Here is a 26,384-nt window from a genome sequence, read left to right on the forward strand (position 1 = left end):
CGAATATTTCAATATTATTTCTTAACCTATATGTTATTTTTTCTAATGGAATACATTTATTCATTTAAATTTAGTAGTTTCTTCCTTTTTAATTTGGTTATGTATTCCATTAATATTTAAAGACATATAGTTCAGCGTAGCCCTTTTATATTTTGTTTATCTTCTCTTTCCGTTTTTCCATCATTACCTTTCCTCCTTTTCCATTTCTGTTTTCTTATTTTCAACTCTTTATAAGACAACATTTCTACAACATCCAACATTTTCCTTATTCTCCTATTTCTATCTTATTTATCCCCAATCGCTGAAGGTGTTTTTCATGTGGAACCTGGTGTCATTGACTTTTGCCACCAAAGGCAATGATGGTGGTATCGATACCAAGATACCGCGTTGCATCCTTGAGCCAACAAGAAGAGAAAGAAATTGCAGAGGAGTTCTGATGAAGAATAAATGATGAACATTTTGTTTATTAGATCCTGTTATCACTGAGACAGAAAGTGGTTTAAAAAAAAAGTACAAAACCAATAGGGAGGAAACATCTTTGATTGAAAATAAATCCCAACAATTTGGCAGATTGACTAATGAACAAGGTGATGTGCAGAATTTAACCATGTAGTTCAGAGATGGCTTTCCTCCCAGCACTAACAACAGTGAGCAGCCCTGCTCATTGGGATGGTGGGGAGAGCGGATTATCGCCCTCCTCGCACATTGTCCTCGGGATGGCTGCAGTGGAGTGAAGACTGCCGCCCACCTCTTTTGCTGAATGCGTGGAGAAGGATGCAGGGGGCTTTGTCACGGTTCATTCCAAGCGGCAGCGTGACAGAGGTTTCTGGTCTACGCCCTGTTCCCGGGATACGCTCTGAGCCCAACGTGCAGAATTGCTGGTAGGCCATGAACTCAGTGAAGGACCCCTTTGGTCGGCCCGGAAACCTCTTGGTCTTTCAGCATACTGTAATGTTGCTGCTGGATGGAGCATTCAGATTGTGTGCTGAGGGATGCACTGAGGCTTGGTGCAGCCAATGTAGGGAGCTGTAGAGAAGGACCCAAAGTCGAGAGTCCTCCCGTTACCGAGAACTGAGAGGGTGACACTGAGAGGAAGCCCCTCAACCAACTGAGGGGGAGAAATGACAAGGAGCCACAGCGGTGGTAATGGGTATTGAGAGAACAATGTAAAATGCACATAGATATGACTGGCATCATGAATGTAAAAAGGCTTGAATGGTTTTCTTGTTTTGTAAGTAATTTATTGTGAATGAAGTATATTTTTGGGAAAAAAATTGCATGGTGGGGATGAGAAGAAGCTTTCCCTTTTGCTTCTGATTACAAATTGCATGTTAATTATTCCTAAATTGCTCTTTCTATCCCACAGCAGGGTATGTTTTTTTTCTGTTAGGATTTAAAATAAAACATTTCTGGACTTTTTTGTTGCACTTAGAATTAGTGATAAGCTTGAGTTCTGCAGTGTTTGCCTTTCTGAATTATAACCACGTTGGCATCTTTCTCAGCTTGAAATTTATTGTGGGGTTTGTAATAACATACATTTCCATTATTTCTTCTACCTATTTACTATTCATCCAGCAACCAGACCATTCTGTTGAATTCAAATAAAAAATCTTGGGCAAGCAAACACTGGCTGATCCATCTATCTCAATGCAAACAATTGTTTTCAGCGGTACTTCAATCACTCTCGGGCGAATTGTGGGAAATTAGGGCAGGGAATTTTGTAAAACAGCCCATTCAAATTCATGAGGGTGAAACAAGAAAATCTGCAGAGGCTGGCGTTGAGTGCTATGTATGTATTATATAAAGTGCAGGAGAAACTCGGCAGATCGCAGTATATCGAAAGGAAGTAAAAGAGATTTAACGTTTTGGCCCTGAGTCCTTCAACTGGAATCTATTGAGTTTCACCAGTATTTCTGCATGTTGCATTCAAAGTCATGATCTGTGGCTCAATCCTTTGTGCAGTATTAAAGTCTGGGATCTGTTCAAGGACTTCCCCTTTAGATAATGAGCCCCATGCAGGTTTGGCCTGCATAAGGTTATGCGATGGCCTGCTTGCGTGTCAATGAATATCCCACATTTGGGCGTCCACCATGTGTTGTGATCCGTCGGATGTTTCAGTCTGTCAGAACCACAGGGGATCTGGAAATAAAACAATGAACTGAATGGAACGTCTTAATTCTTACATTTTCTGCACCCCGGGGCTGTGTGCTCAGCTCACGCTACTGACCCACATTTGCTCTACCAGCAGTGGCATATCTAGAGAAAATGGCAATCACTGATATTGCAATCCTCCCCCCCCCCCCCCCCCGGTTAAAACTTACTTCAACCTTTCATCCCACAACCACCCCTCACTGCCACCATGCCATCCACTTCATCTTCATTGTGTTGGATATATTGAGATATTAGAAAATAATCTACACCTTTAAAAAAAAACGTTTCAATTAAAAAACACCTCCCTACTTCAAAGGCCAGGATTTTCTGAATGAACGCAGCAAGTGACGTTCCCCCAAGTGGAGCGGCCAAAGTTAAAGGCTGTCACCATCATCATAGGCGCCCTCTCTTACCTTTGGTGGAAGGTGACTCTCGGCACTGAGCACCCAGTGGGAGAGAAGGAGGAAGGTGCCAAAGCCCAAGCTCAAACTCATCCCTCATTGGCACACCTTTCTCAACCTTGGCTCTGACAGGGGAGGATTTGGAGTCGGGCGTCGGGAGATCTGTTGTGTGGTAGACCGTGGGGAGGGTTCAGCATTGGGATCTCTGGTGACCGGAGCTCCCAAAGCCTGACACCAAACATTCCCCTCGACCTTCCACACACCGGACCTCCCAACACCCAAATTCATACCCTCCCCTCGGCAGTTATAGTAAAAGTACTAATGCCAATTATTCTCTCACTGGTCTGAAAAGTATTCTGTTTTAAATAAATCAGAAAATAGGTGTTGGGGGAGTCAGGTTTAGGGTGGGGTGGGGAGTGAATAATTTCCAGGCCTTGCCGGCACTGTGCCCACCTTCTAGTTGCACCTAGGGCATGTGGCCTGTCTGTCATACACTATGATCGCCAGATCCAGCTCGAAGAATGTCATCAAGTTTGCAGATGACACAACTGTAGTCGGCCTCATCAGCCTTAACGATGAGTTGCATGTCAGAGAAGAGGTGGAAAATCTCATGAAATGGTGTGAGAGTAATAACTTGAGTCTCAACGTGGAAAGACGATGTTGATGACATTGACTTCAGGATGACCAGGAATGACCACCCTCCAACTATGTAGTAGAGAGAAGCAAGAGTACCAAGTTCCTTAGAGTTCACTTAACTAGCGGCCTATCATGGACACTCAACATCTCCTCACTTGTCAGGAAGGCGCAACAGCATCTGAACTTCCTGAGAAGACCGAAGTGGGCAAGGCTAACGTCAACCATTACACTAAACTTCTATAGGAGCTCTATTGAAAGTGTCCTGGCCAACTGCATCACAGTGTGGTACAGTTGCTTCAGAGAAATAGATCGGAGGTCACTCCACAGGGGACCATGAGAGTGGCAGAGAGGATCACTGGAGTCTACCTCTGCCCCCCCCCCCCCCCCCCATCGACGTGATCTGAAGAGGGCGCGGAAAATCATCGACGACCCCTTCCACCTTGCGCACAGCATCTTTCAGCTGCTCCCGTCAAGGAAGAGATCAGGAGGATCAGAGCCAGCGCCTATAGGCTGAGGAACAGTTTCTTCCCATGGGCAGTGAGAATGCCGAACGACCAAAGGAACTGCTCACACTGACCACCCGAGACTCTCATATGTTCAAAACAATATTTATTTATTAATTTGTAGAGATGAAATGCTTGTCCTGCATATGTATTATTTGTCTGTATGAGTGCTATGTCTGGTTGTGTGTCTGGAGAAACTATTTTGTTGGCTTGTACTTGTACAATCAGATGACAAAAGACTTGACTTGATTTTCCATTTCCTTTCACTGAAATTGAATTGCAGTGTTCACAATCAAATTTCCAGGCAATTGAGTTTTTAAGCAGTCATAAAATATATTTATTCCTACAGTCATAAAATATATTTATTCCTGAGCGTTCTGTTTAAAGCTGAGAAATCAACTTAGTAAATGTGCTGGCCTATTTCTCCCAACAAACCCAGCAAATTTTAAAAATAATATATTTTAATGCCTCTGTTTTATCTTTCTTCCTACATTCCAAGTTTCCACCCCAGTTGGTTGAATTTAGCGTTATTTAAGTTTTGCATTTTATCTGACCAAAAAAAACACCTGTGTCTTTTATTAAATATAAACTTTATTTTGCCAGTTGTGCATCAACTCCTCCTGTTCCCCCCACCCCCCTTGTTCCCCCACCCCACTTGTACTTCTGACCTTTAGCTGGTGTTTGGAGAGAGAAATAATTTACGCCTGACAATTCCCCTTTAATTCTCGTGTCTCCTTTGAGCCAAGAAGGAAGTAAACTTTGACCATGCTCCAGGCCGCCGGGAAGGTGATTCTGAAAGATGTGGCTGACCGTGGGTTTACTGTTAGTGCTGGTTTTGTACTTTATAGTCAGAACTTTTCGCTGTTCGTCCAGGAGTCCAAACCCTTTTGCGGTTGATACAAGGAGAGCCCCGGAGCCCCTGGTGACCGATCAAGAAGAGAGGAGAAAAGTTCTCCGTAAAGGTGATAGCTCAAACCTTATGTTCCTACAGCAGTAATAATTTATCTTTGCCTTTGTAATCCTGGGAGACTGCAGCAGGGCTAAAGTGCACACAATTCTTTAGGGTGTTGCTTGCATAGAGATTTGTGTCATTCCTAAAACAGGTTAATTAACGTCGACTTTAATAGCACCCAGAAATATGTTGTTGCCATGTTCTTAACAAATTTCCACAGTTTCTTTATGGGGCATTGATTATTTATATTTGAGTCACAAATCAAACATGGTATTTTAAAAAATTCTGAAATTAGTAGCTTCTATTTGGGGGAAAAAAAAGACAATCTTTTCCAAATTTTTTTCAATGGATATTACATCTGGGATATTATGGGATAAATTTTTTTGGTGTATGAGAACTGAATGGATTTTACTTAAATCTTGTAGGCAAATTTGAAAACATACCGAGGGTGTCGGTTAATTAGGTGTAAATTGGGCGGCACGGACTTGTGGGTCAAAATGGCCTTTTACCGTGCTGTATTTCTAAATTTTTAAAAATTAAAATTAAAAGGAGGAAGAAATAAGGATGAATGAGTTTCTTTTGCAGCTTTAACTCTTTCTGTTAGACCCCAGCAGGCATGCTTGTAGAACATCTGGTGAAAATACTGATGGTATATTGCCGGAGAAGATTAATGGGTATTTCAAATATGCTTTAAAATTGTATTCATATATTTCTAAGATGCGTTTGCAATTTTGTTTAGGTTTTTCTGCCGATAAAGTGCCTGGACAACTGGATGCCATTGTGATTGGCAGTGGAATTGGCGGGCTCACTGCTGCAGCAATATTGGCAAAATCTGGCAAGCGTGTTCTGGTGTTGGAACAGCACAGCCAGGCTGGAGGATGCAGTCACACCTTCATTAAAAAAGGCTTTGAGTTTGATATTGGTAAGAGCTCATGGTTGAGTACATGTTTAAAATCTAAAATTTATTCCTCCTCTCTGGGATTTCTTCAACTATTTAGGCAATGAAGCGTCTCAATGTTTCCTTTCTCTTGGCTGAGGATCTGGGAATTCAGTTTGGCTTCTGTTTCGTTTATTTGTCACATTGTACCTGCTTCTGCCAAGAGCAGTCTAACGCAACGACAATTGTGTAAAGTTGAAGACCAAGAGCACAATTACTATGATTAGAGTTGTAAAACAAAATTACTTGTGCAAAGCAAGGGCAGGATGAGAATAATATTATGATCACTCTTCCCTCTAAGCTGTGCACGTGTGTAAAAGAAATTAATGTGCACACAAAAATAATCTCTTAGCTTGGAATTTAGAACTAAGAATGCAATCATACTTGTATTATATTAAAACATGCCAGTACAATTTTATTAGCCATGAGATCTTGAAACAATTTCAAGTTTACATTTGCACAAGCATTCAGTGTGCACAGGGGGAAAAAAATTGCACAATATAAGATTTTTGCACGCAATGACTACTGCAAATTAGAGGGAGCATTGGTTGTGATATACACAGTCTGTTTGCTGTGGGAAGAAACTGGGAAGAGGAGAAGAGAGTGCGGCTGGCGTCTGATGGGTCCGCCAGCAAGCTGGTAGGTTCTCTTGGGCAGCAGAAGATGTAGATAGAGTCTGGGGAGGGAAGTTTGCATGATGTTCTGAGCTTCATAGGTTTTAAAATAATACAAGAAAAGCTAAGCCTGCTTTTAGGAATCTTTCATGTTCTAAAGTAGTCTCAAAAGACTTGACCACCAATGAGTTCCTATTAAGCCCAGCGATATTATTGATGCAAGTCTACCGTGAATTCTTTGAGGATATGACAAACAGAATTGATGGAGGGAACCTGTAAATGTATATTTGGATTTTTCAGGAAGCATTTGACAAGGAAGGCCAGAAGTTCATGACATGAAGAGAAGTGTGTTGTCATGGATTGAAATTAGTTATTGTGGAAGATAGAGATTCAGAATAAATAGTTTTCTTTCAGGATGGAAGTATACAACTTGTCGTCTGTTCCAAGTGTCTGTTTTTGGGCTTTATTCATTTGCAATTTATATTAAGGGCCTAGAGAAGGGACAGATTGGGAGTTATCTAGGTTTGCTGGTGCTACAAAAAATAGACGGGAGGGCATTGCTGCGATGAGGATATTAGGCCTCTGCAAATGGATATAGATAGGCTGAGTAATTGGGTGAAATCTTGGCAAATGGAGGCTGAATAGGGGAAAATGTAAAAGAAATATAAAAGTAGATTATTAATTAAATGGTGAAAGATGGCAGATTAGCAGGACCCAGAGCGATTCAGGTGCTGTTGTGCCCTTTACTCCAGGCTCTGCCCATGGCCAATTTGAATCCAAACCAAGCAGGAGTATTTAGTGTTTATAATCACTTTTTTGTTTCCATAACCAACTGTGGGATGGAGGGGCATGCAACCCTTCTGGTGGTAAGCTGGTCGGAAGCCACCACACCTGCTAATCAGGGTCAAGACCACCCACACTTTGGAAGCACCCTTCAACTGGCCCCTTTGAAAGAGTACAAACCTCGCCACTATCTCCATTATAATCACCTGCCCAATTTTGGGCACCTCTGAGCTGGCCCCACTGGTTGGCTGTGGTATAAAGCCCAACACGAGGAGCAGCTGGGTCTCTTTACCCCTGGGATGAGCCCAAGATCCAGTCATGAGCTAATGGCACTGAAGAATCGATTACAAGGTGTGTGCCAGTAAAGGGTTGGGGGGGTGGTGATATTGGGGTGCATAATCACAAATTAATAATTGCAAATCTTTCTTTCCAAACTAATTGGGATGCTGTACCTGGCACAGGATTGAGGTATTCCTTCTGCATGACCATAAGTACTGGAATCCTTCCCACTTTGCTTGTTTCAGGAATTCATTATGTGGGAGAACTCCACGAGAGGTCCTTTCTGCGGACTTTAGCCGACCAGATTACAGAAGGACAACTGGAATGGGTGAAGATGGATGACGCTTTTGACCATGTAATCCTGGGGGAGCATCCGACCTTACGCAAGTATCAATTATGCAGCAGGGAGAAAAATTATCAACACTTTTTGAAGTCACAGTTCCCTGACGAAGCAGAAGCTATTGATAAGTACCTGAAACTGATAAAGGTGATTTTTTTCCAACAGAAACGTCATTTATTTTTAAGTATTTGTTTAGAATATCATAACACCATAATTTGCATACTTTAGAAAGGTGAAAATAATAAATTACTGAAAGAGTTGTGTTAGATTTAGATATACAACACGGTAACTGGCCTTTGCGGCCCTCGAGCCCGTGCCCCCCAATTGACCTGGTTCGTATTGAAAGGTGGGAGGAAACAGGAGCACTCAGAGGAAACCCACACAGACACAGGGAGAACGTACAAACTCCACGCAGACAGCACCGGACTCGAACCCCCGTCACCGGTGCTGTAACAGCATTGCGCTAACTGCTACGTTAACCAAGAGATTGGGATAATAGTTTATAAATATTTTGGATTGGTGGAAATGTCTTTTTAAAGTTTGCACTGGGACATGTAGGTGTACCATGAGTGGAGGGATGGAAACATTTATTTTCATAGGATTACTTTATCTCCTTAAATAGTGGGGCAGGGAGTTGTTACCTGGTTTTGTAAAAGGTCATCCATGGATATTGCTAGCAGAAAATTCTTCTTGCGATTCATGTTAAAGTTAATGAAAGAATTGCCATAGAAAGTCTACAAATTAATGTAGGAATTCTGAAATGTCCTTAAAATGTCATTGTGTGTTTCCATTTCTCCAGTTCGATGACCAAATCAATTTAGAATGTATTTTGACTTTCTTTTTGAGGCTGTAACTAAGCTATTTTTTTAATTGTATGTATGTGGTAACGGAAGAGCTGCTTTGTTGAAAATAAAGTGATGTATTTATTGGCATGTATGGTATTACCTATAAAGGCAATTCAACTCAGTTGACACGGCTGTCCGAACGTGAAATGTTGTCTCTTCCTATCGGTTGAAATGTTGGTTCTTAGCAGGCCTGGGTTAACTACTAAGCAAAATAAGCACGTCCTTAGGGCACCAAGGGATGGGAGCACCACAGTGTTTTTTTCCCCCAGTGCCGGATTTACCATGGTACTAGGGCTGCCCCCACTACAATAAATGGGGCAGCACGGTTGGTGAAGCGGTTAGCCCAATGCCTTTACAGCGCTAGCAAACAGGATTGGACCGGGGTTTGAAACCCACGCTGTCTGTAAGAAGTATGTACGGCCTCCCTGTGTCTATGTGGGGATTCTCCGGGGACTCCAGTTTCCTCCCACTGTTCAAAATGTGGCGGGGGCGTAGGTTGATGGGCTATCAATTTGGTACACAGACTCATGGGCCGAAATGACCTGTTACTGTGATGAACGACTGAATTTAAAAAAAAACACACATATATGCAGGTTATATTTAATGTAGTTGTGGGATCTGGCTGATAAGAAAACTGAAATTTTAATCTTTTATTTCAGATTTTTAATGTCTTGTCAGTTAGACAATGCAAAGGTCGAGTGGGAACCATTTTTGTTGGGTTGTACTTAGGGCATCATTTGGTCTTAATCCAGCCCCGGTTCTTAGGGAAGGAGCTCATCTACTAGAATCAGGGTCAACACCAGAACAAGTCTTAGTGGGAGGCATTAGGGAAACTGTAGGGTCAGGGGGATGGCACAATCTGACTTTCAAGAACTCACTCAGTGGGGGCAGGTTAGGGGGGGGTGTTGCTGGTACCGTGAGCCTCCTCTGTGTGTCGCTGTCCCTCTTCCTCCAACATAGCAGACAAACGTGCTGCTTATATTGCGCGTTAATGACGCTAGGTTACAGGTGGGGGATGCAATATCTCATTGGCGGAGTCAATGCCCCCTCCCCCCACTTGGAACTGACCCTGTACTCAATTCAAGTTCGAAAAGTTTTCTCTGCTCTGTTTTAAAAATATGTGTAGCATCTTATTTAGAGTTTAGTGAGTTGTTATTACTTTCTGTGTAGATCAAACCATTCTCAGTATGAATGGCTTCCTATCCTACAGTAATAGCATCTTACCTATAAAATGTCCATAACCCTTCCTCCCCCAAAAAATGTCTCCTGAGGACTGGAAGAGCAACATTTTATTTTCCAGTATCGGGTAACCTCCGCCCTGATCTGGTCCCACTGTTTCCATCTGCCCTTTACCTGTTCCCATTTCCAGGACTTGCTTTTCACTCACCTCCTACTGCCCCCGCCTCCCCACCAGTGGTCTCCCATTCTATCTGTTTCCCCACATCATCTCTCCCTGATTGTCCTGATCCTATCATGGTCCTTCCCTCACACCCCCCCCCCACCCCCACCTTCCACTTTAGATGCTTGCAATCATCCTGCCCCACCTTGGTCGATAAAGGTTCCAACCCAAAATGAATGCCCATTTCTCTCCACGGGTATCGCTTCACCCACTCTGTCCCTTCAGCTTCTCTTTGTTTCCAGAATCAATTACTAATGTGCAGGCATGAATTTTCAAGGGGCAGTCATGTGAAATAATTCAATAAGGGAAACCGATGGGGCAGCATAGCATGGCCACCGTCAAACAGTGCATCAAGGAATGATAATGGACCAGTAACCAAAAACCCATTGGTGAAGTTGGACTCAGGAAGGATGCGGTTTTGGGGAAAAGGCAGGAAGCCTGGGAGCACGGCGGCGTTAGAGCAATGTTGTTATAGCGCCTGGGTTCAAATCCTGCGTTGTCTGCGAGGAATTTGTATGTTTTCCCCATGTCTGTGTGGGACTTCCACAGGGGTTTTGGCCTGTTATTATGCGGTATGTCTAAAAGAATATTTTTTTTAATGTAAAAATCAGTGCAGTAGAAAATTTTAGGGAGAGGGTGGTGATTATTTTCCTTTGGATGGTTCACGGAATGTGGAGATTGCTGGCGAGACCATCATCAATCAAACATCAATTGCAGAGTCGAGAGGCGATGATATTTGTCATATAAATGGCAAACGAGATAAGGAAAACAAATCTTCTTCCTTGCAGAAACTAGTGAACCAGATAGATTGTACAACGATGGATATTTCATCAATACTAGTTTCTTAATTCCAGGCTTATCTCATTATTTCAGTTTAAATTCCTCAGCTTCTTTGGTGGCTTTCCAGTTCCTGCCTCTGGATACTGAAATAATTTTCATTCAAGAAATAACACATGTTTTTATTTGTCTATTTTTTTGTACTGAGTTCGCTTCTATATTAGTGATGCACCACAAGCTGGTGAAAACTTTATTGATGCTCTAACTCAGCTATTCTTGGAGTCTTAATAGAGGACCATAAGCTTCTGAGAGATGTAGATAGTGCTGGCAGCCAATGCCCTTTCTTAGGCAGGGGCAGCGAACACCAGAGGTATGTGCTAAGTGAAGCAAAGAAAGTTTAAGGGAAACATTAGGGATGTTTTTTTTAAAACAGTGAGTTGTGGGTGTCTGGAATGCCTTTGCCAGGGATGGTGGTGGAGGCTGAAACATTAGGTGCAATCAGGAGACTCTTAGCCACATGGATGGAAGAAAAATAGAGGGCTACAAGGCAGGAAAGTTTTAGTACTTTATTTATTTTTTGGAAGGAATATAATGGGTCGGCACAACATCGAGGGCCAAAGTGCCTATAGTGAGCTGTTTTAACCATCTGACAACCACAGGCCAGTATGTACCCAGGTTGCCTCGTGGTCACCTCTACAAATCCTCAAAAATCGCTCCTTGATTTCTGTTGTGTATAAGCCCACCCTGCTGTCCATCATGTCGCCTACGTCATGATGTCACCCCTCTGTCAGTAGACATGTTAGTCTGATGGAATTAAAGAATGAGAAAAGTACCACGTCTCCGAGTCCTAAGAGTGAAAGTGCATATACGACAATTACTTCCTTATTTATGCATTTCCCCCTTTCCCCCTTTCAGTTTATACCTTGACAAAATGGGAAGCAAGAACACAGGGTGGATTTGAATAATGTAATTAAACTCAAGTATCTGTCAATAGGTAGTTTGTTTTTTAACCACGCACAATGGTCTTGAGTAACATAATGGTTAAGGAACTGAACTAAGTGGCATAGTTCTGTACCATCAATCCAGAGATACAAGTTTAAATCCCCCAAGAGCAGCCAGAGAATTTAATGGTTAAATAAATCTGCAATTTAAATAAATGGCTGATCAGAATAAGCAGAAAACCACTGAGGTGACTTTTAAAATCTCATCTGGTTTACAGCCATCGGTGAAAGAACACAAAATTGACAGTGATTGAAGTTAAAAAACAATTCTGGAGAAACCTGCTGCGTTTCTCTGGTATTGTGCATTTACAGTAAAAGAAATCTGCTGTCTTTGCCTGGTTGGGATAATATATAGCAACAAAGCACCAATGTGATTCTTTTAAATTTTTAAAATAAATTTAGACTTACAGCATGGTAACAGGCCCTTTCAGTCCACGAATCCTTGCTGCCCAATCACACCCAATTGACCTGGAGGGAGGAAACAGGGGCCCCAGGGAGACATGGAGAGAACATACAAACTCCTTACAGATAGTGGAGAATTCGAACCGCATTGCCGGTCGCTGGCACTGTAACAGCATTGTACTAGCTGCTACACTAACCATTCTGCTCTGGAGTTGTATATTAACTAACTCACCATTACAGGGTCAATTGAAGATGGACAATGAATGCTAACGTTGCCAGCAGATTCATGTCAGGTGAACGAATAAAAACATTCTGAATAGCGGATGGAAACTATTCTCTCCTTTGTTTTGTGTGTGGAAGAGGGATTTGATCTTTCTAATGTGTATTTTTCTATTTTTCTGCAGATGATCTCAAAAAGATTGCCGCTGATGGTTTTAATAAAAATGATCCCTCTTCAACTGGCCAGGTTCATCATGAGGACTGGCATTGTACACTGGTTCACATCATTTTTCAAGCTGGGATCAACGTCGGTTTCAGATGTGGTTAATAGCCTGACAAAAAATAATGACCTTCGAGCTGTCATCTGTTACATCTGTGGGGATTATGGTAATATACTTCCATTCCGTCTGCCAAAAAATGCTTTTCACTAAGACAGAAAAATCTCACCTTCCTTGGTGATTTTAGTTCTGGCAGAGTTGTCCAGTCCTGCTGATGGGAATTCGTGCCTCAAGGCAGCTCAGTGGTGCAATAGTTAATACTATTAGTACTACTTCAGGGAAGCAGGTTCGGTCCTGGCCTCGGGTGCTACCTGTGTGGAGTTTCTTTCTTCAATCACCTGCGTTTCTTTTGACATCCTAAAGACATGGCTACTTAAAATTAGTCTAGGTTAATAGTCAAATCAGTTAAAAGAGAATTGCTATCCATGTGCGAGAGAAATTAAGATGCAGGGCTACAGGGAAATAAGGAGCGGGGACGGGATTTATAGGATTCTCCTTGGGCATTGAAAATGAAACAGGTACCTAAAATGGATGAGGGGGGGGTGGGGGGGTGGTTTGGGAGGAAAGGGGGGGGGGGAGAAAAAGTCACTGTATATGTGTGAAAAAGAAATAGTGTATATCATGGCTAATGTGATTTATGGTGTGAAAAATAAAAAAATTAAAAAAAAAATGAAACAGGTAAATTGAATGTCCCCATTACACTAGACAACAAAGATTTCACTTCCTGAACACTTTTGGGTGTATTTATGGATTTTTGGGAATCTGATCATGAAAGCCACCTTATAATTTTCCTATCACATTCTGTTTTTTTAGATATAACCTATTTTTATGATTTACTGTCCTATTTTAAGTCAACCACTTGGACTTCTCTGCTGACCTTGGTGCAGTCAGTGACAAGCATGGTTTCACCAGGACATTGCGAACACAGAAACACCATGTCAGGGCAATTGGAATCTCTCAATGCTGGCCAAACATTGTTGGTCCCTTACAGGAGAGGCATCAGATGCTGAGCACAAATGAAAACCCAGCAGCAAAACCTTTTAGGTCAGTTAAACTGACGCAATGTATCAATGTGCGATTAAACATGCTAAATTCAGTAAAAGTTCACTTAATGTTTCTCCATCTTCCAATGTGATACAGAAAAATCAGAAATTATCTTTGTGTTCAGCTTGAAATTTTCTATCATAATTCTCAATTTTTTTTTGGGGGGGGGGAAATGTTGTCCAGTATTATGAGTACAAGTTAAGGCAAAACTATGGGATTTCTGAGAGATTTATGTTGGACTTCAGCCCCAATTTACATTTGGACATACTGATCATTCATTAAATATAATTCTGCACTCCAAATTGCAGGAAGGTTTGGGAATTCTGCTCCTTTCCATTTTTCTTGCATTGCTGAGGACTTTAGGAAGTAATTATCAAGAAAAATTTTGGAAGAGCACGGTTAGTGTGGCAGTTCGTACAGCCCAATACAGCATGGCTGTTGCCTGTAAGGAGATTGTATATTCTCCTCAGATCCACATAGATTTGCTCCAGTTTCCTCCCACATTCCAAATACATGTAGTGTTAGTAGGAATGGTCATATGTGCGTACTTGGATAGCGTGGGCTAAGGTGTATCTCTTAAAACAAAAATTAATTTTATGTTCCATCAATTTATCTGTTACAGAAATGAAGTGGGGTTTATTTTTGAATATTTTAATTTTGAGAATTGTCAATCAGGATGCAATCAAAGTGAAGAATAATCAAGAAACACATCAGTATCCATAAATATTAACAAAATAATACAAGAATCGATCCGCACATCGATATTAATGAAAGTGGGAAAGAAGAAGAGTCAACATGTGATTCAATTATTATAAAGAAAGAAAAATTACAATAATACTACAAAAATGAAAATTCAATGTCCATGTTGAAGCAAAGGGAGAAAGAGATAATGGAGAGAAAGAAGAAGCAAATAAGAGGAACCCCCCCCCCCACCCCACAAAGAAACAAGAAAAAAATAAAAGGTAAGAAAAGAGAAAGAATAAGAAAAGATTGGCTTCACCCCGAATAAATCCCAGTCCCATCAAGGGACAAATAACCTGACTTATCTAGGGTCTTTGTTGCTGCGCGCACCGGGGGGAAAAGACAGTGTTGTCCATACTTAATCAGTACTTTCACACATTGTGACACCATCTTGGAGCGTAGAAGGTTGAGAGGGGATTTGATAGAAGTATTTAAGATTATGAAAGGGATAGACAGAGTGGATGTGGATAGACTATTTCCGTTAAGAGGAGGAAAGATTAAAACAAGAGGACATGAGTTAAGAATTAAGGGGCAGAGGTTTAGAGGTAACATAAGGGGGAACTTCTTTACTCAGAGAGTGGTAGACGTGTGGAATGAGCTTCCGGGAGAAATAGTTGCGGCGGAGTCAATTGTATTATTTAAGGAAAGGTTGGACAGGTATATGGATGAGAAGAAGATGGAGGGTTATGGACATTGTGCAGGGAGGTGGGACTAGAGAGGGGTGTTTGGTTCGGTGCAGACTAGAAGGGCCTAATGGCCTGTTTCCGTGCTGTAAATTGTTATGTTATGTTATCTTCCTCAATGTGAAGAACAAACCTTGGAAGACTAATCATAGCTTCCAATTAAATCTTCCTTTTGTGAGGTGACATTTCCCTTCACCTGTTTACCTCTGCCTGGATGTCCCCAGAACTTATTATAATTTAGGTAAATTATTGTGCATTGTCACTGAGCTACTTAGTGACCCGCAGGGTACTGCAATGCCTTTGATTGGGACAGTCTTGAGATTGGGTGTGGTGTAAACCCTAGTGATGTTATGCAATTTATTCTCTTAAAAGTCCTTGGTGTTTGGCTGTTATTTTTGTATGTTGAGTAGATATGCAAATACAGATGATTATCAATCGCTGGACAACAATTCTTTTCGAAAGGGTTGATTCCTGAAAAAAGGGATTATAATAGACGATTATCAAGCTGAACACTAAGATAATTTCCAATTTTCTTATCACATAGGAAGCTGTAGAAACATTAAATTAACTTTGATTGAATTTAGCATGTTTGATCACATGATGATGCAGATACATTGCGTTAGTTCAACTGACCTGAAATGTTTTGCATCTGATTTTAACTTGTACTTAGCATCTGATGCCTCTCGTGTCAACATTCAATATTGATGGATTCCAGTTGCACTGATACTGCTTTTCCATGGTCGCAATGTCCTGGTGAAACGTTTCATCATGTTCATCACTGACTGCACCAAGACCAGCAGGGAAGAAGTCCATGTGAGAGCGCAGAAAATGAATTATCAATGACATGTTGCATGCTTGAAATAGACTTAAAATATGAAAGGAACTCATAGAAATAGGTTATATTAAAAAAAAGTAATTTCAGTTGATTTTTGTGATCAGCTGCCCAAAATCTATTAAATCCACCTGAAGGTGTACAGGAAGCAATATCTTCATTGACAAGTGTGTCCAGGGAAATATGGAGACAACACTGGTCTGAAATACAAATGCGTTTGAGTGAATAGACTCTACCTGGATACTGTGGCCTTGTAGTAAACTCTTTGTTGTCTCTCCACAGGAGTCATGCCTAGAGATGCCAGCTTTTTGATGCATGCCTTGGTTGTCCAGCACTTCCAGAAAGGTGCATGGTACCCAAAAGGAGGGGCGAGTGAGATTGCCTTTCACATAATCCCAGTCATTCAGAAAAGTGGGGGAGATGTCCTTATGCGAGCACTTGTTCAACGTATACTAGTGAATGAAGACGGGGAAGCATGCGGTGGGTGTGATTCAGTAGTTTCATTGCCAAGCAGAGAAGGCAGAAGAATAAAGTGCATCTTGTTTATTTTTGCTAATCAAGTTTTGCCCTTTCTTGGTAGGTGTGACTGTGAAGAAGGGAGAGGATGAAACAAACGTATTTGCTCCCATCGTGATATCGGATGCGGGAATATTTAATACCTATGAGAAACTGTTACCTTCTGAAATGCAACGTAAACCAGGTGGGTGGATAGTCAACATTTTTAGTGCTGAATATACAGGGTCAAGCAAATATAATAATTTAAAGCCCTTGACTCATGATCAACAGAGACACGACTAATTATTTGTGTGTTCCTCACTTACTCAATTACTTGATGTTAAGTAATGCTGACATTTCCACCTTGGAGGTCTTCAAACTGAAACAAATCCTCTGCTTAGCTGAAGGTTCAGTTAGATTTAGCAAGAATTTAGGAAATTAATTTGATGGACTTTGGATTTAGCCCTTATGATATTCATTGCCCTATCAAAAGGAACATAGAATTACAAATGTGTTTAGTTAGGTGCATTGCCTGTGCATGGAAGTGAGGAGAGATCAGTTAACTAACTGTGATCAGGAGTTTATATCCCCAGTGGCAGAAAGATGTGGTCAAAGGAAGCTACAGACAAGGAAGAGGTTGGGAAATCATTCAGTAACCATGCGGGTAGAGAGGTGAAAAGGTTTGAGAAACCTGTGGAGCTCTTTACATGGTTTAAATTTTGGATATTTCATTACTAGGATAATGAATGAGACTAAGGTGAGTGAGTGGGGAATTCTTGGGTTCACGATTCTTGAGCCAGCAGGCCAACTGAAGCGTGGCACTAATGCAGGTCTTGGAACAAGTGGTGAGCATGCACATTGATGGTGAATCATGTGATTAACATATGAATATGACGACAATAGGCAGCATCCAATTATTAACAAAGGGAAAAGAAAAATGGCGATAGATATTTCATTCAGTGGATGTCCCTAATGCTAGCGGGGGAGGGGGGAGTTCTGCCTCAATTGCACAGCGTATAGGTGAGGCTGCACCTGGAGTACTCTGTACAGTTGAGAAGGAATATATTGGGTTTGAAGGCAGAGTGAAGAAGGTTCACTGGGTTGATTTGGACAGGAAGGGATTTTCTTATGAGTGGAGACTGAACTGCATCGGATATACTCACTGGAATTTAGAAGTTTCTACAGAAGGAAGTTAAAGTAGCTCTGAACCTAATACAAATCTCCCTCCCTTTTACGGACCCCATCCTCATCTCCCATTGACAAGGAAGCGTAACGAGACCCACCAGACTCCAGAAATCCTTTCTCTCTTCCTACTGGGGAGAAGGCTCAAGTGTGTAAAAGCGCACACCAACAGGCATCAGACTCCTGAATGAACCCTATAATGCTGCCCTTGCTTAGTGCTAATTTGATCTTCCTGTTCATTGTAATCCTATACTCTGGAATTACGTTCTTAACGTGGCTGTATAAATATTAGAAATAGCCTGTTAATTAGATACAGGGAGAATCTTATAGAGATGTATCATTGCAGTGCAATGAGTATAAAAGAAGGAAGTAGGGAGTTTTTTCTTATTGGCAAGTGACACTAAAACTGGGGAGAGAGCCTCAAGATTCAGGGGAGTAGATTTTAGACCGAGATGAGGAAAAATTGCTTCTCCCAGAGGGAAGTGAATCTGTGGAATTCTCTACCTCACAGTGTATTTAAGGCACACATAAATTAGGGTTATGAGGAACAAGCGAGTAAGTGGAGCTCAGTCCAAGGCCAGATGAGCCATGTTCTCATTGAATGGCCAAATGGCCTACTCCTGCTCCTATTTCTTATGATATGGAATGATCAGTATCAATACATTGATTGGCCCTAATTCTCCACAGATGTTGCCTGTCTCGCTGAGTGCAAAATGTATCTCATTGTTTGGTCAAGTTAGATTCAGATTTATTGTCAGATTACATACTGGTTGGTTGACATTACATCATTACATACAATCCTGAGATTCCTTTTTCCTGCGGGTGCGGTGGAATTACCACTAATTGGTAGTGCAAAAAAAAACGGTACACAGCGTAAACATGTAAACAGATAAAAGAACTGTAAACAGATAACAAATGTAAACAAATTGACTGCAAGAGAGAGAGAGAGAGAGAGAGAGAGAACAAGAAGCAAATCAGTAAAGTGCACAGAGTTCTTAACCGAGTCTCTGATTGAGTTTGCCATTGTGGAGTCTGATGGCAGAGGGGCAGTAGCGGTCCCTGAACCTGGTGGTTCGAGTCTTGTGGCACCTCGACCTATGGCAGCAGCGAGATTTGTCATCAAATATCCAGTTCAGTGAGAAGGGTTCTTCACAACTAATTAACAGGTTATTTCTAATATTCATACAGCCACGTTAAGAACGTAATTCCAGAGTATAGGATTACAATGAACAGGAAGATCAAATTAGCACTAAACAAGGGCAGCATGATAGGGTTCATTCAGGAGCCTGATGCCTGTTGGCGTGTGCTTTTACACACTTGAGCCTTCTCCCCAGTAGGAAGAGAGAAAGGATTTCTGGAGTCTGGTGGATCTTGTTATGTTTCCTTGTCAATGGGAGATGAGGATGGGGTCCATAAAAGGGAGGGAGATTTGCATTAGGTTCAGAGCTACATTAACATCCTTCTGTAGAAACTTCTGATCTTGAGCAGAACAGTTGCCACACAGTGTGGCGATGCATCTTGCAGGAATGCTTTTGATGGTGCACCTGTAAAAGTTGCGAGATAAAGGAGGCATGCCAATCTTTGTCTTTTAAGGGGCTGATTGGTTGGTTGGCTGGTTGGTTGATTGCTTGCTTGCTTGCTTGCTTGCTTGGTTGGTTGGTTGGTTGGTTGGTTGGTTGCATGCTTGGTTGGTTGCATGCTTGGTTGGTTGCATGCTTGGTTGGTTCCATGCTTGGTTGGTTGGTTGGTTGATTGGTTGGTTGATTGCATGCTTGGTTGGTTGGTTGGTTGGTTGCATGCTTGGTTGGTTGGTTGGATGGTTGATCATTATATTAACCTTCCAGCTCCTACATTCTTGTAGCCGCATCTTGGCCAGGCTCCCAGGGAACTCTTGATGGTTCTTTCACTAACTATCAGTGTACCTGAGATATGAATTTCCACGACATTTCAGGCCATTATGACAGAAAGAAAATTCACATTAACACCTACACCCAGAAGCATGAAAATAATTCTTTCGGCCATAGGTAGATTCAATGGTGATTGATTCTTCTGTTGGGCCCACAGCTATCCAGGCACAGCTGAGCTCGGTACGACATGGTGTAGGGGGATTCAGCGTGTTTGTTGGCCTCAATGGCTCAAAGGAAGAGTTGGGGTTGAAAGCAGCAAATTACTGGTTCTTTAAAGAAAACAACATTGATGACCTGTAAGTCATTTTGGGGCTTTGACTATTTCGTACAAGCCTACCAGTAAATGAAAACCCTGCTTTATTTGTTAGATTCAATGCTGTGAAATAATAATTACAAAAGCAACATACAGTTCCCTCTAGACATATATAGCTCATGAGGTTTTAATACATCTTTCTAGTTCTTCCCAATCTGTACAATTTTCACCTGTAACTATTTATTTTTGTACTTCTCTAAATGTTTTATTTTTCATAAATGGAGTCATAATTTTTTTTTGTCAGGTTTACATATCAAATTGGAAAATAGTTTGCCTTTAGGGCAGGGAAAGATTGACCTTTCAACATTCAAGATTCCCCAAAGTGCACTTTTGCATTCATGGGTCAGAGCAAGGGAGAAATGTTGACAAAATAACTCATCAATGAGACTATTTATATTCCTTCAACATTTTTATAACCAACAGAGGAAAGTGAAATGAGCAAATGGGAGATTATTTGTTTTAGCAAATCAATGATTTCCCTCCCTTTTCTCACAGCAGGACCAAATTCAATCCTTGAAGATTCCAGGTCATTCCTAGAATATCTGTAATCCAGTTCTTCTCACACATGTTTGGCCTTAATCTTGAGTAAAGTTTCCATTCCAAGTTATCGCCTATCACCCTCTTCTTTTTTTTGCTACACATATATACTTGTCATGGTAGAATTATTGTCTGTCAAGGTGTGTGATTAAATTGGGATGGTGTCCCTCTACCCAGTCCCCTCTTATTGTGCAAGTTATTTTGCATCACACTTTGTTATCTGAATGATAGATGGGTGGCAAGACTCATAGGCAAATCTATCCAGTGCTATGAATCGTAAACTTCACACAATGAACTGAAAACTGTAGGTGACGGATAGAACATGGAGATGTCTTTTTAGGCACTATAAATCTTTTTGGAAACCACAAAAAAAAATGCAAATAACTCATAGTTTTTCAAGCCTGACATCTTTCTTTTGCAAGGAGAATGAAGGAAGCAGGGTGGCTTGTGTGTCCTGTTCCTGTCACCTTCATTCCCCTCTTTCCATCTTATTAATGAGAACACCCGCGGTAATGTTTTATCAACAGTGAACATCTATTAAAGTTCATTGAATGTAATGTGATTTGACTATCCAGATGATTTGATGGCTGGGAAGACAAAATAAATTACTTTTCTATGTTGAAATTACACAGTGTTGTGAAAATTTGTGTACAAGTAAAGTACTTTTCATTGGAATTTTTCAGATTCTTGAAATACTTGTCAGCCGAGAATAAAGATTTCACTGAAGAATGTCCATTTGCATTTGTCTCCTTTCCATCAGCTAAAGATCCTTCATGGAATGATCGATTTGCTGGTAATTAGCTGCCAGGCATTGAATTTAAAATCAATATTATGCAACATTTCTTTTTGCTTCTCCCAATAGCTTGCGAAGGGAAGTTGAAATAATGTTGAATAAAGCTAACTAAATTCAAGTCCTGTTCACGAGATTAGTTGATCTTGCTTTGACATAGGGATTCCCCCCATAAATTATAGTTCTTGCAAAGGAAATGCCTTGAAGAGGGGCTCAGACCCAAAACGTCGAGAATATATCTTTACCTCCTGTGGACGCTGTGAGACCGGCTGTGTTTCCTTCAGCATTTCTGTGTGTTTTTACAAAGATTAGCCAAAGTCTTGCCTCTCTTTCGGTCCATAATATATGGAAGCTCCCCATTAATTTTGAGTGAAAGCAAGAATAGTGTCGGTCATAACTAGTCATACCTACTGTTCACATGTGAAAAGTGATCTTTTAGGTTTGATGTTCAGATAGTAGGGACTATCAGCAAGGCCCAACAACTTTGGAGCAGCACAGTTGGCAGAGTGGTTAGCGCAACACCTTTATAGCGCCATTGATGGAAACCATGGTTCAAATCCCGTGCCGACTGTATCTCCCTGTATTTGTATTGGTTTTCCCCAGGGGCTCCAGTTTCCTCCCAACATTTGAAACCTGCTGGGGGTGTAGGTTAATTGGGTGTAAATTGGGCAGCATGGACTTGTGGGCTGAAATGGCCTGTTACTGTGCCATATGTATGTCTAAATGTCTAAATTTATGGCAATTGATGATGGAACTACAACTATTGAAATCCTTACCATATTAAAATAAATACCATGTTCCCCATACCACAACTTCATCAGCCCACACAGGAGAAAATGTGCTAACCTTTGAGAAAGACTGAACTTACCCAGGACAACCAGGTCCTTGAATATTGAAGTTTCACAGTTCAAGGGTATTTTGGCTAATTTCACAGTGAGAAACAACTGTCCAAAGGAACACATTTGGTTGGTGAATAAACAAACTATTTTTTTTTATCCGAAGGCAAGTCCAGTATGATTATAGTGACATTTGCATGCTATGAGTGGTTTGAAAAATGGAAGGATGAACGTGTGAAGAAGCGAGGAGAAGACTATGAACATTTGAAGATGGGCATTGCCAAAAAGTTGATAGACCGAACAACTGAGTACTTCCCACAACTCAAAGGCAGGGTATGTTTACTTAGCAAATGTGTATGAATAAAGTTTTTTGCTTGCAATGATAAATAGAGAAAAGTTATATCCTAAGTTGTATTGTAAGTGAGAAGTGATATTAGTGTTTATATTACAATAAGATATTTTCATGGCTTGTCAGGTTAGAAACACGCAGGGAAGAATAGTTACAGGCCCTTTCGGCTCTCGAGACGGTGCTGTCCACTTGACCTACAACCCAGTACGTTTTGAAGAGTGGAAGAAAACCCATGCAGACACGGGGAGAATGTACAAGCTCCTTTCAAGCTGCATGGGATTCGAGCCCCGATCACTGCCGGTGTGATAGTGTTGCGCTTCTTCTTTGGCTTGGCTTCGCGGACGAAGATTTATGGAGGGGGTAAAAGTCCACGTCAGCTGCAGGTTCGATTGTGGCTGACAAATCCGATGCGGGACAGGCAGACACGGTTGCAGCGGTTGCAGGGAAAAATTGGTGGGTTGGGGTCGGGTGTTGGGTTTTTCCTCCTTTGTCTTTTGTCAGTGAGGTGGGCTCTGCGGTCTTCTTCAAAGGAGGTTGCTGCCCGCCGAACTGTGAGGCACCAAGATGCACGGTTTGAGGCGAGATCAGCCCACTGGCGGTGGTCAATGGGGCAGGCACCAAGAGATCTCTTTAGGCAGTCCTTGTACCTCTTCTTTGGTGCACCTCTGTCACGGTGGCCAGTGGAGAGCTCGCCATAGAACACGATCTTGGGAAGGCGAGGGTCCTCCATTCTGGAGACATGACCCACCCAGCGCAGCTGGGTGCTGTCGGCCTCTGCCATCTCGAGTACTTCGATATTAGGGATGAAGTCGCTCCAATGAATTTTGAGGATGGAGCGGAGACAACGCTGGTGGAAGCGTTCTAGGAGCCGTAGGTGATGCCGGTAGAGGACCCATGATTCGGAGCCGAACAGGAGTGTGGGTATGACAACGGCTCTGTATACACTAATCTTTGTGAGGTTTTTCAGTTGGTTGTTTTTCCAGACGTGCTAATGCTGCGCGAAACTGCCTTGGCTGCAATTTCATTTTGGAAAACTTAGTCTAGGTCAAGGAAAAACCTTTTGGTCTTGAGCCCTTCGTCAAAGATTTGGCATCAAGTCTGAAACATCGGCGATGTGTCTTTAACTTTGCTCTATAAAGCACACTGTTTGACCAGCTGAGTTTCTCCAGCGTTGAGTTTTTATTTCGATCATGGTGCCTGCAGACTTCCCTGCTTTACTTTTTACGTTTTGTACATTACATACTCAGATGAGCCGTAACCTGATTGTCTATGGGTCAAAAAATGGAAAGCAATCCTTTCTTAGTGGCTCCAATGCAATGGGCCAAATTGTTGCCGCCTTTCCCGTAAACGTCCAGGAATTGTGTGTTTGTGCTAAGTTTACAATTGTCGGTAAACTGCATAGGTCACTTCTACTTCTTATTGCTTTTGGCTAACTTGACATCTTTGTGTTGGAATACTTACCAGATCGAGTATATCCGAGTTGGATCTCCACTTACCAATCAGTTCTACATCGCTGCTCCACGTGGAGAAATGTATGGTGTTAATCATGATGTGTCCCGTTTTACTCCAGAGACTATTGCCTCCTTTAGAGCAAAAACACCAATCAAGAACCTTTTCTTAACAGGTATACTACCCTATGTCAGAAAGAAAAAAGGAATTAAATCATAATAATAGTTGTTTTTGTATTGAATTAAATAATTGTACTAAATTAAATAATTTAGTATCCGATTCAGAGGCTCCAAGATTTTTCAAAGACCTTGAACATCAGTGGAGGGATGATAGAAATTGAGAAATTTGAAAGGTCATCGTCATGTGTTCTTGGAACAAAGAGATATCGAAGGATTTGGAATCCTTGAAACGTGGGCAATTGGAGAACCTTGGAGCAGAGGGATCAGAGAGCATTGAAAATTGGGAGTGTGATCAGGGATGGAGGTGGCGATCAAGAAAAGATGAGCAGCAGGGGCAACAATTTGAACTGCAATGCAGTTATCCCAGGAAATCCAAACATTGATTTCTCCGAGGACAACTTGGTCGGATTACAAACAGAAGGAACATTGGATGAGGAAACTTAACAAGCTGTACACCTTTGTGGGAATAACATAGGGCACACGTGAATCCTTTTGTGAAACGTCTGGTTCTATTACTGGAATGCAAAATGTAATGTGATGTGTTACCATGTAAGGATAAAACTTTCAGCTTTAAAGCAAGCCCATCAAACTCTGCTTTGTGTATAGAGCAATGAAGAAATAGGAGTGAATGTACAAATTACGGATGCAAGGGAAGATCACACAGTAAAAAATGTCCTACTGCCTCTTGCCCTTTTTATCATTTCAGGTCAGGATATATTTTCATGTGGCTTCCTGGGGGCCATCCACGGAGCCCTTATTTGCGCATCTGGAGTTCTTCGCCGCAGTCTGTACAGGGACCTCATGAAACTTCAGAAGGACATCAAAAAAGACAAGACCAAAAAGGAAGTTTAACAGTGCATTGTTGAAATTTTAATTCAACTGCCTTGAGTTCCTAAGAGAAGTCAAAGACTTTTAATAGTTTATTATTTTTTCATCCAATTGTACAAGTACCACCTGACGAAACAGTGTTCTCCGATCCTCATTGCAAAACATGCCACACACATTAAGACATACAGACAAATTTTATATATATAAATTTTATATGATATATGTATATCATTCATTCGGGTGCCTTTCCGTTCAGTGTGGGCGATCATGTCTCTCCATCTGTCTCAATCTCTGACCCTTCAATGCTCTCCCCTGTTCTTCTTTGGTGAAGGCTCCATGTTGATGTTGAGTTCATGATTATATGAGGGAAAAATACTGAAGTGGTTTTCCATTGCCTTCTTCAGTTGCAGTGTCCACACTGGACAAGTAACCCTGGCCATTGATCAGTAGAATTATCTGCCCAGCGTTTTTAATTTTTACAACTATAAATTCCAATTTGTAGAATCTGCCTTCTGATTGGGAGGCTAAACAGGTACTACACCTTGCCCAAGGGTGAACTTTAGGCTATGATAGAAGGAGCACCTAACATCTCCTTTTGCTTAGCAACACCGAAAGAGTACGCATATACATATATAAAATGAATAAATATTGGTTAATAGTCTCAAGGGTTTGGATGACCTGTTCATTCAGTCGTTCAGCATTCTCACTGTTAATTGTAAGAAACTGTTCCTCAGCCTGGTGGTTCTGGCTCTGATACTCCTGTATTTCTTTCCTGATGGGAGCCGCTGAAAAATACTGTGTGCAGGGTAGGGGCCCTCATGATTTTGCAAAGCCCGCTACAAACAGTGATCCCAGTTGATCACATCTATTGTGTGTGGGCGGGGGGCGGGGTGCGGAGAGGGGTAGGGATCATCTCTGCTGCTCTTGTGGTCCTGTGGATTGACCTCCAATCCAATTTGTGGGTTCGGCTCAAAATGGCACGGAAACATGTGCCAGTGTACAAGGTTTTTTTTGAGGTAACATGAAGGAGTAATGTTTTGCATAACATATTTGGATCCAACGGCAATTTGCATGCGATAGACTTTTAATCTAGATTATTCTTCATCAGAGTGATTTTATTCTGCTATCAAATTTCGGTTTGAGAAATTAAATTTGAAACATTCACTCTTGTGCTCCGTTTTCCTTTAAGAGCTCAAATACGAAAGATCTCATAAATTGACTGGATGCTCCAGCAGTTACTTTCCAAGACAAAACAGACTACCTGTACTTTCATTGCTTCCCGAAGTGACTCATTGTTTTGAATATTGTAGATTTTTCCATGAGGGGAAATGCCCTTCTCCACGAACAACCTATAGCGAGCTCTCAAATTCTTGTTTCACCCATCCTTTCTCTAGTGAACTCCAACAATGCGAATGTCTCCCATTATACCTTTCCTTGTAAGTCCATTACAGAAGTTAGTCTTCTCAACCCTCTCTGAACTGCTCAACCTCCGGAAGGAGACTAAAACTGTACGCACCGAGTTTAGATTAGGTACAAAAACAATTTTGATTTAACTGTGTTGGTCTTCTGGTGAGCAAGTCCTTTGGCTTTCACTCTATTCTGAAATACTCTATAAGACTGATTAATCTTCCTTTATCGATATGATCATTTACAGATTACTCCACAGCATTGTAATTGTTAAATAAATTACATTGACTAAAAA

The 26,384-nt window shown here is 41.4% G+C and overlaps 1 protein-coding gene across 1 annotated transcript; it reads left to right on the forward strand.

The window, feature by feature from the left end:
* The first annotated feature begins 4,463 nt into the window (after positions 1-4,463).
* LOC138746430 (all-trans-retinol 13,14-reductase-like) lies at positions 4,464-26,384 on the forward strand. Its single transcript, XM_069904608.1, has 11 exons — positions 4,464-4,653; positions 5,383-5,565; positions 7,502-7,743; positions 12,425-12,626; positions 16,100-16,297; positions 16,398-16,517; positions 19,559-19,697; positions 20,935-21,044; positions 22,044-22,210; positions 23,691-23,850; positions 24,561-26,384. The coding sequence occupies exons 1-11, from the start codon at positions 4,491-4,493 to the stop codon at positions 24,704-24,706; spliced, it is 1,830 nt and encodes a 609-aa protein (XP_069760709.1). The 5' UTR covers positions 4,464-4,490; the 3' UTR covers positions 24,707-26,384.

This window comes from Narcine bancroftii, chromosome 12 (genome assembly GCF_036971445.1).
Source record: "Narcine bancroftii isolate sNarBan1 chromosome 12, sNarBan1.hap1, whole genome shotgun sequence".
Classification (NCBI taxonomy): Eukaryota; Metazoa; Chordata; class Chondrichthyes; order Torpediniformes; family Narcinidae; genus Narcine; species Narcine bancroftii.

What these genes read in the sequence shown, in the direction of transcription:
- LOC138746430 (XM_069904608.1), top strand. Translation starts at nt 4,491, where the DNA reads ATGTGGCTGACCGTGGGTTTACTGTTAGTGCTGGTTTTGTACTTTATA. An exon ending in GAAAACAACATTGATGACCT is followed by an intron (nt 19,698 to 20,934) that starts GTAAGTCATTTT and finishes GGAATTTTTCAG; the next exon opens with ATTCTTGAAATACTTGTCAG. An exon ending in CAAGAACCTTTTCTTAACAG is followed by an intron (nt 23,851 to 24,560) that starts GTATACTACCCT and finishes TTATCATTTCAG; the next exon opens with GTCAGGATATATTTTCATGT.